Source organism: Cryptotermes secundus, unplaced genomic scaffold (genome assembly GCF_002891405.2).
Source record: "Cryptotermes secundus unplaced genomic scaffold, Csec_1.0 scaffold795, whole genome shotgun sequence".
Taxonomy (NCBI): Eukaryota; Metazoa; Arthropoda; class Insecta; order Blattodea; family Kalotermitidae; genus Cryptotermes; species Cryptotermes secundus.
The window spans coordinates 111018-129659 of record NW_019745094.1 but is presented as its reverse complement, the minus strand read 5'-3'; the positions used below and the strand labels follow the sequence as shown (position 1 = coordinate 129659).

General features: G+C 38.9%; 1 protein-coding gene across 1 annotated transcript in view; it reads right to left on the bottom strand.

Annotated features, from left to right (window-relative positions):
• Positions 1 to 18642, bottom strand: part of LOC111874978 (fucose mutarotase) — a gene marked incomplete at its 5' end in the record, with an annotated part of 58267 nt that overhangs the window by 3238 nt on the left and 36387 nt on the right. The window contains 1 exon segment of the mRNA XM_033755669.1: positions 17894 to 17968. Coding sequence (XP_033611560.1) covers positions 17899 to 17968 — 70 coding nt within the window.

Genomic DNA, 18642 nt, shown 5'->3' with positions numbered 1-18642 from the left:
ACCCCGACATCACCCCACCAGACTTTTTCCTTTGGGGTTAGCGTACACCTTGTACGCTAATCCCATTGACAATGTGAAACATCTGCGTGAGGTGATTGTTCAGGAGTTCAATAAAGTTCCGGTGAATATGTGTAGAAAGGCGTGGGAAAATGTTGCTTTGCGTCTGCAAGCCTGTGTTGACTTAGGTGGTGCCCAGGTTGACCAGCATCTTGAAAATCGATTACTTATGTGTGTGTGATTCCATTTTTGTATCCATTGCAATTGTTAACATTTATCAATAAAAATAACATCTAATCAAAAACTGAATAATTGAGTCTGGCCCACCCTGTAGTACATAGTAAACAGATTTCTTTCAAAAAAACACTTCCTCTAACATAAAACTTGGCTACAATATTGCACTCTAATCACCACTACAACAATCAACTGTTAAAAAATTAACAGCAAACAGCACTTAAAAGCTTTTTCATTTTTAACAAGCATTATATTCAATATGAATCACATATCGGAATATAAACAACCATTAAATTCAATATGAATCATATACTTTGAAGGAATGTGTAATATTTCCTAACCCATCAATTACAGACCAAATGGATGATCCTCTGGGACAGGTCACTTGTCATGGATTATCGCCTGATCCCAAATGTCGACGACTGACAGACATGCCTTCTCAAATGGGGAGACTGGAATGAAAAAATACCTGAATAATATCACAAATAAGAAATCACTTAATACTAAAGAGAACATGGTTCATCTTTGTAGACGGTTCTTCATTCAGCGGACATATGAACCTATCCAAATTATACTAAACGGAACATGGTTCATCTTTGTAGAGGAGTCTTCACTTCATTCAAGAGACACATGAACCTATCCAAACTGTTTATCTCTTCACATGTCTTTTCATGCCACTGATTTGATACATTGTCATTAGAAGTGACACTGCATACGTTACTACAATCAGATTTACACACTTCCGTCTTCAGACGTTGCCATCGCTGGAATCTCTGCTGCTGTTCCATTCTAAGTAGAGTTTCTGCTTCCATTAGTGCACTGGTTAAAATGGCTTCTACCCTTAAATTTTCCCTCCTGTGTCTTGTAAGAGACCTCTTCTTGACTCTCACCTTACGTATCCAGTCCACAAGTCCATCTGTTTGACCTTGCAAACGGGTGAAGTTGTCACGTATATCGCCCATCGCAGCTTGTAGTATACAGAAGTTACAACACCAAACCAAACACTCTACACGTAAGTAAGACTGATACTCTACTAAAACACACCTGTTGTACGTTTGCAGACTTTATCATACAAACAATTCATCAGCTTCGAGCAGCTCACATCAGACTAACAATACAACCCACCGAAAAAATGTCGTGAAGCCAGACCCCGAGGCGTATTCTTGCGACGTCACTTTATTACTCTTCCACGTAACTATAACACAAAATGTTTAACAAGTAATTTCACAATAGGGCCTTTCGTGTTAACAACTCTCACTAGAATGTCGAACAGTAGAACTGTAAACTCCCACCGATTGATCTTCTTATAGTATAACCTAGAGTCTGACCTATAGAAAACTTTTCACTGTTCGTATTGTTGTAGGCTTTGCCTAGCACCGGCTGTTTACTCAGCCGTTGCTAGGCAGCGAATGGTTTCTAGCTTGTGATAGGCTAGCACACGATCCACTGTTATTGTAGACCTTATATGACAACGACTGTTTACTCGCCGTTGTTAGGCAACGGTACCTGAACTGTCACTGTAACGTTTCCGGGGTAACGTCGTTACCGCCCTGCAAATAACACGCAACAACTAGTAGAGCAAACGCTATGCAGTCATGGATCGCAAGTCAAGGAATTAAAGGGGAAAGATGTCTCAATTCCTAACACGAACTGTCCGCTTTGGCGGCTCCAATGCATAACTAAACTCATACGAAGGGGAGACAGTGTATCTTGCTGGAAATCCACGAATGGCTTCATATTTAAACACTGGTTTGGCTTACGTGAAATTAAATTGTCATTACAAATAATAAAACAATTCCGTCCAGTGTGACTGTTGAAGCTTTTACTACTTCACTTCTTAGCACCCTAACATATTTCGGACCCTATAGACCATCATCAGAGGGAACATCAATACTTTTAGAAACTACTATTACATTGGGTGTTTTGATTTTTAAAATACATAATTATACAATATTTGTATTATACACTTTATACAAAATCCAAATTTCTTACAACTACAGCAACTGTCCTTGATGAATTGTTTTATCATTTGTAATATTATTAGTGTGATGGACCAGAATAAAACAAATTAAGTTGTCATGTTTCGCTATGTTTGAAATTATATGTACGCATTTCTTAACTAATGATGTGGTGTTTAATCGGCTTCGCAGACTTACAATCAAATCATTACATCTACTATTGAATAAAGTACGAAAAACAAGTTCAAAGCAGCTCTTTTAAAAATAATTCTAGTGAAAATGACGATAGATGACGACAGAGAGACTACTTTTGACAGATCGACATACAATTCACATTACTTGTAACCAGAGTGTATAACGCAAAGTCGACGCACTGTGTTGCCATAACCTCATAGAGCATCGCACTTATTTCATTACATATGCATGCACAATTTACATAATTATATTTTAGAACAAAGACAATAATATTTATTCGTATTATATTTTACTTTGCTTTATGGACGGAACTACAGAAAAATCACAGAGGATCAATAAATGTACCTTTTTAGGCCGACAATGTCCTTGTCATTTTAATTTACCTCATGTTAGTGAAATATATGTATATACATATTATTACAAACTTGGGGGACAAATTTTATGACAGTTGACGTCTGATACACAAAAGAAACATTTCTTAGGTTGTAAGATTTGAGGTTTTCACGGCGGTGACTATGAAGAAAGCAGTCTTCTGGGATATGTGGTCTTAACCGACGTTTCGGATACGTTCCTCCGAAACGTCGGTTAAGACCACATATACACTGTGCCAAATCCCAGAAGACTGCTTTCTTCATTTCCTAGGTTTGCTGTCTGACATTAATTACTACTCGTTACTAGAAGAAGAGGGTGACGAAGGGGGGGGGGACACAGTGGCTGTAGCTGCCGGTTTGTTACATTCAGTTGTGCGCTTGTTTGCTCCGCATCATTTTATGACATCTGATAATACTCGTATTTGTCAATGTCTCCACCCTTTTGCCTGTAGAGCAAAAGTGTTGACGGACAGAGTGAAAATGCGTCCATGTAGAATAACCTCGAATGATTTACAGCGAATATTTTGGCGACAAAGAATAATTGCTACATACACGTATGAATACGCCAGTTGCACAATGTTGACGACCATCTTTAATGTTACAAGCAATCATGCGTTAAAACCGTGAATTCTGAAGACGTTTTGGCTGCCTTTTCAGACACAACTCATTCTGGAGATGTCAACAAGTCTAATTAACGGAGTGATGCCTGTCTGAACAATGTAGCAACGAAGACTTCTTGAAAAACTACGTTTCTTATCTCCTCGTTTTTTCTTTCTTTCCTCGTGTTTCTCTTCTTACTTAGTTCCTTTTTATTCCTCTTTCACATTCTCACGCTCCTCCTTCGCTTTCTCTCTTCTCTCACCCTTCGGCTTCCTCCACATTCTTCATCCCTTCTCCTTGTATTTTATCCTTCAGATTCTCTTCTTCCTTCTTATCCTATCTTTCCTTCTCTTACCCTTTCTCTCTTCTTCTCCGTTTCTACTTTTTATCCTCCTCTTCACCTATCTGTTTCTCGTTATATTCTTCCTCCTAAGTATTCAGGTCAGCATAATTGTGGACCAAGGATCCGACAAAGCTACGAACTTAACGAATGTAATTTTGCAGCTATTCGTGACGTCTTGTTTGACATGCCCTCGCTCTCAGTATCCTTTCACATCCGGATGCATCGTGTAGTTTCAGAGAGCGCCCTGAAGTGGAGGCACAGCTCCACCCTCTGTCTTCCTTACTCATGGAGCTGAGCCCTTCTGGAGGAGCCGCCAATTCTACAGCTACTCAAGAATTTCCCAGCATTTTATGGAACCAGAAGGTTCATTACCGTGTTCACAAGAGCCGCCAGATCAATCCAGTCAATACCATCCCATCCTATCTCTCTAAGATCCATTTTAATATTGTCCACCCACCTACCTCTGTCTTGACACTCAGCAGAATTTGAGAGTATATTTACGCTGCTTCGGTTATTTATTCTTGGCTTATTTCAGGACGCCTTGAGTAGCTCAGGTTATTTACAGTCAAATGATAAGACTGGTTGCAAAATAATTAATATGATAGGATGTGAGAAACGTGACCGGAGTATATTTGAGGTACTGACCCGGAATTTTTCCTACAAGGAATAAATGAAACAACGAAAAACCTTAATCAGGATATTCAGCTTCCGTGCCCAGATTTTAACCGGGACGTCGCGAGTACAAAGCAGGAATACTGTCCACTCGCCCTCGATTTTCGTTCACCCGCTGTCAAATAAATTCTACATTGACAATTATTTCACTTCATCACCGTAGGCCATAACTCATTTCCAGACACAATAACCGGTTATCATGACCAAATTTTTCCTCAGACTTTCCAGTCTGGGATTGTGTCTCTGAGAGGTCCTGCTTGCTTCCTTCTACATCTTTACTAGTTCACCATTAATTGCCTCTTCACTTCTGCAATTGAAACAGCGTCCTTAGACTACCCAATAATCCATCAACCAATCGTTTCCAAAGTTATACGAATTTACTTTCAGAGGAAGATTTTCCACCCTCATCGGCCTACTGTGATACATGTACTGGGCTTTGGATTCAATAAGTTACGCTATGATAAGCTTAAGACCAGAATCACGGGTTATGTTGCTTGTCTAACCACTTCAGTTCTGAACTGGGCGTAATATCCTTCTGAAGTACTCTAGGGATAGGACATAAGACGTCCCTGGAATCAGAGTCATGGAGGGAAGATGTACATGGGAATTAACAATATTAGGATTAACGGAGTGAAGCCACCAGTATTCCACATCTACGAGTATATTTGTGGATTTATTGGTGTTGTTTCCCATTCTCCAAATATGCCGATTTTGTGCACAGAAATTAAAAACAAACCGGGGCGATATAACATTGTTTATTAAGAACAAAGGTTTATAAAGTCTACAGCAGAAGAAGAACATACCGTTCAAAAGTTTATTATTTAACTCGTGGACCTAAAACATCTTGGAAACTTACTTACTTACTTACACATGGAGCTGAGCCCTTCTTGAGAAGCCGCCAATTCTGCAGCTACTCAAGAATTTCCCAGCATTTTATGGAACCCGAAGGTTCATCACCGTGTTCACAAGGGCACTCCATTGGTCCCTATCCTGAGCCAGATCTATCCAATCCATACCATCCCATCCTACCTCTCTAAGATCNTATGCAGTTTTCTCCAACCTCCTGTCACTTCATCTCTCTTTGGTCCAAATATTCTCCTCAACACCCTGTTCTCAAACACCCTCAGTCTATGTTCCTCCCTTAATGTCAGAGACCAAGTTTCACACACATACAGAACCACCGGCAAAATTATAGTTTTTTATATTCTAATTTTTGTTTTGGGACAGCAGACGAGAAGACAAAAGGTTCTGAACTGAATGACAGCAAGCATTACGCGAGTTCAATCGCCTCTTAATTTCCTCCTGAATCAGGTTTCGATCTGTTATCGTTGTTCCCAAATATCTGAACTGTGCCACAATTTCAAAACATCTGTTTCCTATCTTTATGTCATGATTTTTCCCTCCATTTTGGTGACGAGGCAGTAACATATACTTAGTTTTCTCTGTCTTTACTTCTAGACCAACCTCTTTACTTACATCCAGGAAACACTGAAGTAAAAAACTAACCATAAAAGCGACTGAAGTTTATTGAAAATTAATATCTTGCGCGATTAATCTGAGGCGAAGAAGTAAATTCACACGAAAACAGGCAAATCAACGTTCCCTGTATTTCAAAACGTGGATCATGAAAGCAAACACTATTCACAAGGTAAAGTTCACATCTCTCTAGGAAGGGACTGAGGTGAGACTACGTCAATTTCTAATTTCGGCACTGGACGGAAATTAACTTTCATTTCCAGCCTTCGGCGGACTTTTAAGTCGTGTATGTATTCTACGGCACCCTTTTTATTCCCGACTACATGAGCTCCATTTCAGTGTGATGTAACTAACTCCATGGACCAGAGCGATGCTTGAAAGGCTACTAGCTGATCAACTGATTAAGAAATTCCAAATTCCTTTATGGAATTTGGGATCATCATTGTATTTAAAAAAGCACGCAAATAGATCNATGACTATGAAGAAAGTCGTCTTCTGGGTTTTGCCGCCGTGTATTCTTCGTTTTGGCCAAAACGAAGAATACACGGCGGCAAAACCCAGAAGACGACTTTCTTCATAGTCATCGCCATGAAAACCTCAAAACTTACATAATTTTACTATTATTCTCGCATCTATATTTAGGTCTTCCAAGTGTTGTCTTCCTACTTATCTTTCTAAAAAGGAATGTGTAATTTTCCCTCGATCGTTCTACATGCCCTATCCATCTCATCCGCCTTGATTTGACCACCTTAATAACACTTCGTGAATATTACGAAATAATAACTTTCATCTCCTTTCAGTCAAAATATTCATCACTTAGTCTGAGAAACCGAATTTTATATCCACATAAAACAGCATATAAAACTACAAATCTGTAGTTCTGCAGTTTAATTTTTATAAATTTTTACAGGAAGTCAAAAATATAAAACATTCTGTAGTGAACGTCAGCAGCCTTCCTCGGATTTAATTTGATCTAAACTTCTTCCTGAATGCAATTTTTATTTGGTATTGCTGTCCTGAAATATCTTAAATATGTTACACTTCGAAGATAGGTTAACTATCTTATGATTTCCCTACCGACGTCACTCTCTAAAATGAAAGGAAATCCCTTGACTGTTACCGAAAGTCGAATCCTGTTCATTCAGGCCGTGTCTCTAGAGAGATCTGTGATTAGGCTATGCCTATGTCCACTGTGCTCTGGTCAGTATGAAGACAGAATGCAACTGATACTGCGATTCCATTGTCATCGATATCTCGAATCGCAAACCTCTGATAGCTGTCTCTATCTACAATCCCAAGTAAACAGACTCCGATCAGTCTTCGGCAAAAACCTTTCCGAGCTCCTAGGTCTGAATCAGAACTAATGGCTTCACTGAACTGATTCGATGCTATTCTCGCGGATCGGGTCGCAGGTGTTTCTGTACGAACAGTTCGTTATGCGGTGACGAACGATACAATAGCACCTTAAAACCTGACTCAAGAAAGAACGATTTCTCTTCTTTCGGCTAAGATCGCAGCTTTACAAAGCCGTCAAGAAACATAGGTTTATCTGAGGTTTAAAATTATATATCACCGCTTATTTTACGATGTGAACAGTTATTCAGTTAACAACTAACTCCATGTAGCAGAATTCTCCTTCAGAAGCTAACAGTCCTTTCGTTTGTCAAGAAATACCCCTTCCCGTCTTTTTTCATGCCCGATGATTCACTCCCTTGTTCACAAAATCCCGCCATTACAGTCTGTCGCGAAACACTTTAATCAAATCCTCATTCTGACATCCCATTTCTTGAGAATCGTTTTAACGTTGTGCTCATCTCTACATACAACAATCCTAAGTTACCTCGCCTCTTCGAGGTCTCTTCTTTTTCTTAGTCTTCTTAACTTCATGGTACAGGCAATAAAGCCTGTTCCGAACTAAACCTTTAAAACCTAGTGGTCACTGTATGTACCACCTGCTTAATAACTTGAAACTGTACCTTCTCCCCACAGAGTGTATTTGTGTGCTTCGTATGGTTTTCACAACAAACAGCGACTGTTTCCCTAAACAGCATTAACCCGTTAATCTTTGTAGCAGAGACTTAATGTGTTTCCTGTGAGGTACAATTTGTAATTCTGTATATTATTTCTAAATATTGGGTCTTTAAACGTAGAAGTTATTGTAGACAGAACCCAAAGGAACATTGAAGTGAGAGACCTGCTTAATACGAGTCAGTTCGGTTTCCGTGCACGCCACAGCGAGACACTGAGGCTTAGGGGACACGTAACCTTAAATTTCAATAACAACATATCTACGGCGGTGGTATTCTTAGACATTGAAAAGGCCTTTCATACAACATGGCACCCTGGCTTGTTATACAAGTTATATAAATTAAAATTTTCGACTAATTTAATTAAGCTTATTAGCTCCTTTCTATCCGAGAGAAAATTAACAGTCTCTGCCGAAGGCGAAAATTCCATGGCTTGAGAAACAGAAGTAGAGGTGCCTCAGAGTTGGGTACTTTCCTTAACATTGCACAGTATATATAGATGGTAGCCCCCCAACTAACACACTCACTAATGGAGCTGAGCCCTTCTTGATAAGCTGCCAATTGTGCAGCTACTCAAGAACTTCCCAGAATTTTATGGAACCCGAAAATTCATCACCGTGTTCATAAGAGCCCTCCAGCGGTCTCTATCCTGAGCCAGATCAATTCAATCCATACCATCTTTACCATACTTTTTTTAATATTGTCCACCCATCTACGCCTTGGTCTTCCCAGTGGTCTCCTTCCTTCCGGCTTTCTCATCAATATCCTATATGCATTCTCATCTCCCAATTCGTGCTACATAACCTGCCCACTTCATCTTCCTTGACTTGATCATTCTAATTATACATGGAGAAGAGTACAAGTTACGAAGCTCCTCATTATGCAGTTTTCTCCAACCTCCTGTCACTCCCCAAACACCAGGTGTTTATGTGGCCCTCCTTGCAGATGACACTAGTAGGTATACCACGGATCGCAGAAGGGGTTATCTTCTCAGAAAGCTGCAGCACGGTCTCAACGCAATTGAGATGAGGTGTGAGCGCTGGAATATTAAAATCAATGAAGACTATACTCGGTCCGTCTACTTCTCTCATAGACTTTGACCACCTGAAGCTTAACTCACACTAAATGGACGGAACATCCCCTTCGCGAATAAAGTAACTACCTCGATGTAATCTTTTAGCGACTGCGTACAGAAATGATCGAAATGTTCAGAATATTTACTAGAGTCTATTCCATACTAGAAACTGAGCGACTAAGCGATAACATTAAACTAATCCTCCCTAAAGCACTAATTAGATCAATAATGACTTATGCTTGCCCCGCCTGGAAATTCTCGGCAGTTACCTAACTTTTAAAATTGCGCAGCTTCTGAACCAAGGTTCTCCGCACCATTGGTAAATTTTCACGGTGGACACCGGTCCGAGAGTTGTACATGGCTTTAGAAGTAGCGTATATTTATGATTACATAACTAAATTCTGCAGGGAACAAACAGATGTGATTCAAAATCACGAAAACATAAATTTTCGCGAAATCGCAAAGGCGAAGCTCGGAAAAGAAAATGTAAAAGGCTTAAAACTGGCGGCGGTCAAGCATACGACTGTTCAAGTGACTAGACAACCGTTGTGACATGAGCTAGATGAGTTATGGCATGATCTGCTGTCCCGGGCCTAGATTCACAGAAGCCTTGTATGTTTTGTAGATACATATGTACTATATTTACAAGTAAATGTATAAATAGCATGCATCCACAAAGAAACGGGCTCTTAACAAGTGACTATGTAAGACGCCGACATGTAAAATTGTAAATACAGATGATATGTACTACTAACTACGACCACGTTAAAAGACAGACCACCTTCTCGTGAGAGAGGGGACCCCACATGGACAAAACCTCAACTCTCCGACAGTAACAAAAATCTAGTCTTGAATCCCAGACGGGATTTGACACCAAGCCTGGCTGGCCTACTGACCGTCGGTAGTAACGTGACTTTGACTTCGACTTGGTCTTTAGAGACTTAGCATATCAATTTCATCTATCTCATGGTCTACCTGGTTTCTGCTTCCTTTGGTTTACAGGTTGCTTTAAAACTTGCATCTCTATCAGCTCGTCGGTCACTCCACCTGGGTCATATATTCAGTTCTGTGACACATATAAGGGCCGATTTCCTTTCAATTAAGGAGCTTACTAGCCTATCCGCACAAACCACAACTGTGAGGGCCAGAGTATGTCACTTCACTTGCACTACCTCTCCACTAATCAACAAATCCCGACAGATTTGTAAATGGTACATTATTTGAAAATTAATTCTGAATTGTGGTCTAGTCTTTGAAAACAGAAGGAAAAGGGACATACACAACTGACTAATGACCTAATTGAACTGAAACGTTATATGAATAAAAATATAATTAATATATGCATGGATAGGCCTGTAACTTATATCACTTTAGAAATAGGCTCAACAAATTTGTATGAGTTCGTGGACACACTGCACATACCTTACACTCACAATTCTCCCTGTGATTTCACAGGTACGTATCCTCCGCGTGGCCTTGATTCATAATAGCGAAACAAGACATCAAGGACCAGTCAACTGTGCTGTTAATGAGTGAAATGAAAGTTGACAAAACTCAAGGGCTTGCTTTTGACAAATTAATTTGCTAGATTACACTGTGAAAACTAACTGTTCCAAATTACTGGTCTCGTCTATTTTTGGAATTCTCTGTAAAGTAGAAAATACATTGATTCCCGAGTTCGAGGCACTGTAACGATAAGAATGTTATTTATTAGTTCCCCAGACAGTTCTTGGAGAGAAGAAATATGAAGGGAAGAGGAGGGATGATATCCGGAAAGGGTTCTTATGAGCCTGTGTAACTGAACTACTGACGTGGTCACCGTGTGAAATGCTGGGAGATTATGAAAACAGAAGTAGGTCCGTACTGTGTTTACTTATTTATTTTTATCTATCTATTTACCTATTTGTCTATCTATATATCTGTCTGTTTATGTAGCTAGCCTTCTGCCTGTCTGTCTGTCTGTCTGTCCGTGTAACCATATATGCAAATAATCTGTCTATTCATTTATTCATCGAGCTAACCGTCCCTCCTCATTCCATTCAACCATTCATTCTCTCTCCTATCAGTTCATCAATTTGGCTCTTCATTCATCACCAGTTCATCTATTCATAATTCACATCTATAACACTTATTTCAAAGTTCTAGCTATAGTATACAATGGAATATATATAAAATAGTCCTACATTTTCCCTATATTTTAGCAAATTAACTCCATGAGCCAGAGTCCAATTTGACAAGCCAATATTCGTTCAGCTATCGAAGAAATTATCTGCTTTTTGTAGAACCCGAAGGGTCATTGCCGTGGTCACAAAATCCCTCTAGTGGCTTCTTACTGAGACATATGTATCCAGTCCATAACGACACACGCTACTCCCGTAAGATCCATTCTGATATAATCCACCAATCAACGCCTAAATCATCCAAGTCATCCAACCCTTCAGGTTTCCAATACTATCTCTGTATGCTTTTCTCTTCTATCATGCCTCACTCATATGGCGCTTTTGATCTGGTCTTCCTAATAATATGTGGTGAATAACAGGCCTTCAGATCATAAAGCTCCTCATTACTTTATCCTCCAGTCACAACATCCCACATTTATCCAAATATTCTTTTAAGCACCTTGTTCCCAAGCATCCTCAATCTATGTTTTTCCCTTAATATGACAGATCAATACAAAGCAACAGTGAGAATCATAAATTTGTTACGTTTTAACCCTTACGTTTTTAGACACCATGCAGATTATTTTCAACTGAGTAGGAGCGAGCATTCCCGATTTAATTTACTCCTAATTTCCTCATGAATGTAATTCTGATCTATTGTTCTTCTTCTCAAATATAAGAACGTTGCTACAATTCAGAAGAACTTGTTACTTGTCTTTATATCATGAATTCGCAATGAATTTTGGAAACGAACCATCTCTGTATATGCCCTACTTAATTCTCGCTTAGTCTACGTCAGGACGACCCTATATTTACGTTCATATTCTGTCAAACGAACTAATATCATTAGCACAGACCAGACGCTTCAGTGTTCCGCTAGAACAAATTGATATACAGTCTGCGCCAAAATTTCAGCACTGAAACTAGCGCACCTCGAACGCGCACATGTGTTTGTCCACGGGGCATAGCTCCAGCCGCACGTGTTCCCAGTAGTGAAACGGAAGCTGTGTTGTGCAGTTGTTGTTGGAAATGGGTCTCTCGACGGAGGAAAACGTATTCATAGTTGAGTATTATTTCCGCTCATACGGAAGTGGTCGCCAGACAACTCGCTTCCTTGGTTTTGAGCGGCCAGATGTTATCGTCCAGAAACCGCTACATAGTACACGTGTGACGTTATGGTGTGCCGTCTCAGCTCACGGTATATTAGGCCCCTATTTCATTGAGGTTGAGGAAGGCAATGCTCTTACCGTCACCCAAGAACGCTACAGGGACATGGTGATCGGACCATTTCTTCAGGATTTGAAAAGGTTCTGTAGTGCAAGGGGCCTTCACATGAATAGACAGTGGTATCAACAGGACGTCTTTTCAGTACTGATTGTTCTGGCGCATACTGTACTTTATTAGCAACAGACGTGTATCCGAATAACGAAACACAATGTACAACGTGGAATGCTGAGAACTCGTTTGAAAAATGTGCGTACTGCACACTGCATCCTACCTTCACGTACCTGCCTCAACACACGCATTTTTTGCTTATATATATGTCAAATTTATGAACTGATATAAATGAGGTACCAGGGGTTTCCTTGTTCCAGCCTGTTACACGGTAGGAGATTCGCATTCTGGTAACATTTTTGAAAAATCGAAGCAGAGAATTTTACATTCTGCATTTGGATGTGAATGGAATTTATAGTAGTCTTTGAATAGCATAGGGACGCGAAACTTCTTCTCTTTCGTTCTAAAAATCGCACTTTTCCTATCGGAAATGGGATACCCCTCTGGATGGCTTGTGTCTGTAATTAAGTTGTGACAGATGACTCGATTTCTGCCGAGGTTATGCCAAGTGCGTCGCTCCGGACCAGTTTTATTGATTAAGAGGTGCAATATTTCACGGTAATTCTACAGAAGGGCGGGACACACTAAGATTAATGGAAACCCGCAACGGGAGAAAAATAAGTACGTGGAAAATCTACCGGAATGTGGGGCTGACATATCACAGTTTTATGATATATAAGAACGGTCCATTATAAAGTAATGTTATGTATAAAATTGCACCTATAATATGGCAGAGTGCAATTATATTGCAGAATATATTGAGTGGATTTTTACCTGAGGATGAAGACAGAGTACAGACTCCAAAATGTTATTTCTAAATAAAAAGGGACGATATACAAAGTCCAGAAAGTTAATAACTGTATTAATATATCATTGTCACAAACTTTTATATATTATTTATACTGCAGATGATGAATATTGAAATAAAATGAGTTCTGAAATAGAAAATAATATAAAGTCCAGTAGAATTTTTTGTAGGTCATCTGTACATCCATCCTGTTTAGAGACCTTACGTCGAACTAAGAATGCTCATCATGTATTAATGCGAAGTTCTCGCGATATACCACAAAGCAAATAATAATAATAATAATAATAATAATAATAATAATAATTTTTTATTATTATTATTATTATTATTATTTACATGCTAACTTAACAGAAACAGGCCAATTACAAAGTTAGCACAAGTAGGAAAACAAACACTACTACTACTAGAAGTAGTAGTAGTAGTAACTTTACAGCCACCAATAAATATTTCCATACTCGACTTCAATTTTTCTCAGTAAAGTAGGAAAACAAAAATTATAACCACGCTAGAAATCATGAAAGAAAAATCTCCTTTGATCTGATCACTTAATAAATTTAAATGATATGTATACAGTTGCCGTCTTGTAGTACACTCAATTTCACTTGTTGCTTCACAAGTTTTAGTGTGTGTAAATTTATTATAGTTGACAAATACGCACTTTTTAAATAATTCTTAAGTAATTTTATAAAGGCAAGAAATGAAATAGATTAGCGTAATTAGGGCACCTGATGATGGCACTATGTTGCCGAAACATGTTGTGAAGTAACAGGTGAAATTGAGTGCACTACAAGACGGCCACTTTGTACATATCATTGATGAAAATCAGTGCAACAGGACTCTAAAATACAACATTATGAAATTTAAATGACGTGTAAAAGATACGAAACGTCTTATTTTGCAAAGTTTTTAAACCTCCTGTTTCTTCTCTCTCTTGTCCTCTCAGCACCCTGTTCTCAATCATCGGTTTTTTTCCCTAACTATAAAAGACCAAGTCTAACATCCATACAAAAGTACAGGTAAAAATACTGCCTTCCTTGTGTGTTTTAATCTTTGCCTTTTGGACATAGGACAGGAACAAAATACAATCTGAACCGAAACGTTAGCGACATTCCCCAAATTTAATTTGCTCTACATTTTTTGGTAAATACATACAATTCTGATATGTTTCTGCCGTTACCAGACATTTCAAATTTAACAAGTGTTAAGAGTATTAAGATATTGTTGTGCACTCTGGCGACAAGATATCAATTATACGTTGTGAAACTTGAAAATGTCACGATCGTGTCTATGAAGAGGAATGTCTTCCGGGATGTTACTCTTTGCAGTCTGATGCCTATATACATCTATGTTCCGGAGGATCACACAGTTTGTATCTTCAGATCGAAGAACTTGCAAAAAACAAATAAATAAGAAACAAGGAGTAATCAGGGATGTTCTTCATTCATAACCGAATCATAAGTTTTCTTGGAGTCCATAAGAGCTTGTGTACTGTCGTACTCTACGCCAATTTTTCTAAAATATCAGAAGAATGCCGAATGTTTGATCAGTAATCGATCTATTTTGTTACAGTTCACACTGATGATGCCAATAATTTCAAAGAACTCTATCTTCCGCGATATAATGCTATGTAGTCCCAGAAGACAAACATCATCCTAACCGCCACTGTGAGAACCATAATATACCATCCAGTAATTTCGTCATCCTAACCGTGAGAAGAGGATATTTGGTGCAACTTTTTGTGTAGCTAGTAACACCGATATTCCAGAATAATTACTGTGATTAGTTTCATCGACCTTTTCATAAAAAAGTAAATCAATAAATTCATTCTACTGCCGTAGAAATGTTTCTTATTTAAAATAAAATTAATAAGTTTATGGATAGCTGAATACAACAATTAATTTCCTACTTGGACCAATTATGTCGTAATGTGATCAATGTCTTTCAATTTATATTCATTCAACTTTTCAATAGTAATCTGAAACTCAAAAGAACTGGGGTTTTGCCGTACTTCTTGCACCTATTCGAAATTTTGTGAAAATCTGCACGCAGATCATCTCCTACCTCTTCACAGTGTCTCCTTCTTAAACGAATGTATACCTCTGTAGGTCTACAAGTTCCGTATATTCTTGTTCTTGCTGCTTGTTTCAAGCTAACTAATACTGTCTTTCATGCATTCCCCCTTTTTTTCCTGAAATGTCTAAAAGAAAATGCGGTTAACATCTATCTGCATGCAGAGGTAAATTTTTTTTACGTTTTTGGAAATTCTGCTAATAACTTAAAATATATATTAGGCCTTATTCTTGTATAAATATTCCTGTAAAATCGAGCTATATAAAGACGTAGAGGTCTTAGTTAAAGTATTTACAAATACTTCAAAGAAAGAGGTCATGGCCTAATCAAGGTAATATCCTGGCAGTCGCTTAGAAAGGCTGAGGAAAATCACGAAAAATCTCTGTCGGTATATCCGGTGTTCCTGCCCAAATTCGATCGAAGCACCTCCCTAATACAAGTCTACAGCGCTACGGCTTCACCAATCAGTTCGGAAATATCAAAATGGAATATAACATATTACCTACTGCGAGGGTGCATCTGGCCCAGAATGGGGCCTGTTGTTAAGCTCTTGTGAATACCTCAGTAAGCCTTCTCGTAAGCCACTGGTGACGACAGTGATCAAGTGAGCTGCTATTGGTTCAAGTAAAACTCTACGAAACGACCACTTTTCATTATACTGCATCTGTACGATCTATACGTTCCACAGAACCGATATATCATTGTTTCTGTCTTCTAGCGCTATCTATTGTCAATATTGAATACTACGCACGTGTGTTGTAGCTAGCGGCATCAGACGGTCAGTTTAAGAGGTACATACGCACGGGCACTGCTAAGCGAATCTTGGGGGAGGGGGAAGAACATCGATTTTGGTCAATTAAGAAATCCCATAATTACATCAGCTTTTCCCAGAAGGGGTCGTTCTAACACATTATACGTGATTTCAGAAGTGCATATGTGTAAGATGGCAGCATCACGGAAACAAATAGGTACATAAGAATACGAGGAACGACTCTTCCAAGCGTCTTCATGATGTGGTGAATAATGGCAGGGAAGTCATCCTTACCTTGTACTATTTACAATGGTTTCCCAAAACAAGTTTAAAAATAAATCTGCTTATTAGCCCAATAATTGTTACCTGGAAAAGTATATCGGATCATCGGAAAGCTTGCTTTTGCAGGGGGTATGCAGGATTGATAAACAAGTTCAGTTTTGGGAAATATTGCTAGCGATAACGAGAATGAATGAACGTGTCAATGATGAATGAATGATGAATGCATAAAGGGTAGCCCTTACACCGCGACCTTCAGTAATCTATTAGCGATAATGTAAGAAAGAACTGAGCGAAAATGAAGGAAAGTATTAGCTAGTTACTATGGTACAGGCAAATACTCGTATAATATTTAGCATGGTTATTCTCACATATCATGGCCCGATATATTATTTACTGCCTGTGCAACATGAAAACAATCACACAGCTTATATTATGTCCCTCTTTTGATATATTACAGCTATATTTTCAGGAGATTATTCTAGCAGAATCAGTTTCCTCGGGCAGTCGAGGTGGTGAAAATATTACAAAATATTTCCAGGATTGTCAAATTTTTCGTCCAGATTCTTCCTTAATCTAAGCACTTTCACGGTGACTTTTGCTCTTTTTTTTTTTATTCGCTTAGTGAGGGGGGTGGAGTCCAGTTGGGTCCACTTGGCATGGCAGCCACTGATTGGCCTATTGTACCTGCACCGGGTGACTATGATGATGGAGAATTTGGTGGAATGAAGACTGGCAGGGGAAACCGAAGTATTCGGAGAAAACCCACCCCAGCGCCACTTTGTCCACCACAAATCCCACTAGACCAGACCCTGGATCGAACCCGGGACGCGACGGTGGGAAGCCAGCGACTAACAGTTTGAGCTATGGCGCGGCCGTGACTTTTGCTTACTCTCACTGCGATTTTAGATTTGCTAAGAAATTTCATCTGGCACACGCATTGTAATTTCCATACATTGAAATGAGAAATTCTTTAATTTCCATTAACGACGTAAATTTATTATTTATGGTTCCTAAGAAGGGTAGTGATTTTTCTCTTCGTCACCACGCCCAGACCGGCTATGGTATCCAATCAGCCTAGTATCCTTTGCACACCGGAAACTCCTTCCACCAGTGGCCATATTGTCAAGCCCGCCGGCCACTCACGTCCGTTTAATGTCATATTAATCATGCCTAGGCTTATACCTCCACTCCCCTGTTAATCCTCCATGCGTGGTGTGTAAATAATCAATAGATTAATAAATTAATTAATAATAATTTGTGCGCCAAGGAGGATCCCAGAGCTCGTACCTATTTTTCTTGCCTGCCCTACTTATTCGTTCATCCCCTACAAGTTTAAAATACTTACTTGCAAGTAAGTTATTCCTGTTTATCAAGAAATGAAATAAATATCACAGATGTAATAACGCGTCTGAGAATCCTTGCTACGTGAAGGTAATTTCTCCAATTACTTTAAATGTCAGCATATGAAATCAATGTCTTCACAAATCGTGTGGCTGATGTCTAACACTGGCATTTCGATATAAACTTTAAGTGTACTCACTGTATTCATACTCGCACATGTTGTTTTGCTTCTTTTGTTTCTTCTGAACTTCCCGATGGCACATCCCGGCACAAACTGCAAACAAATGAAACTGGTGAGCTTATCCATTCAAATTAGTCTCTTTAATTATTTAATTCGACATATGAGAACTATTAAGCCTACACCCTGCGGCCTCTAAATGCATTTTAAGCAAGATAAATAAAATCGACAATTTAGATTGACTGTGTGAATCCACAGACAGAACACAATATTACGAGTATAGTTCAAGAAGCTGAAGTCTCAGAACACACATGAATTCTAACAGAAGTAGCCCCTACAAGGAAGAAACAATTTTAATCCTGTTGAGTGGAGTATCTTACTCTCTGTTAGCTTTGGCAGTTTTAAAATCTATGGTCATATGCAGAACACTGGGCTATCTTAGAAGAGGGTGTTATAGAGGCATATAGGATTAAACGTTATATATATGTAGGCAAACCTGCAAAGAGAAATAAGTAAATAAATTATATCTTGCGGAACTCCTTATTTGCGTTATCAAATAACTTGTAATTTCTCAATTAACATAACTGAAGCTGAAGACTAATTTCATAAGAACACCAGCAATTACAGAAATCTGAAAGTTTTCTTTATTGCTAGTGGGGTGGGACTAAGTCCCTTGTACTGCGGCCACTTCTGGCCTATTGTACCAGCCCCAGATGATAGGTGAGGGTGGTTGAGGAGCAATTGGTGGAATGAAGATTGGCAGGGGAAAC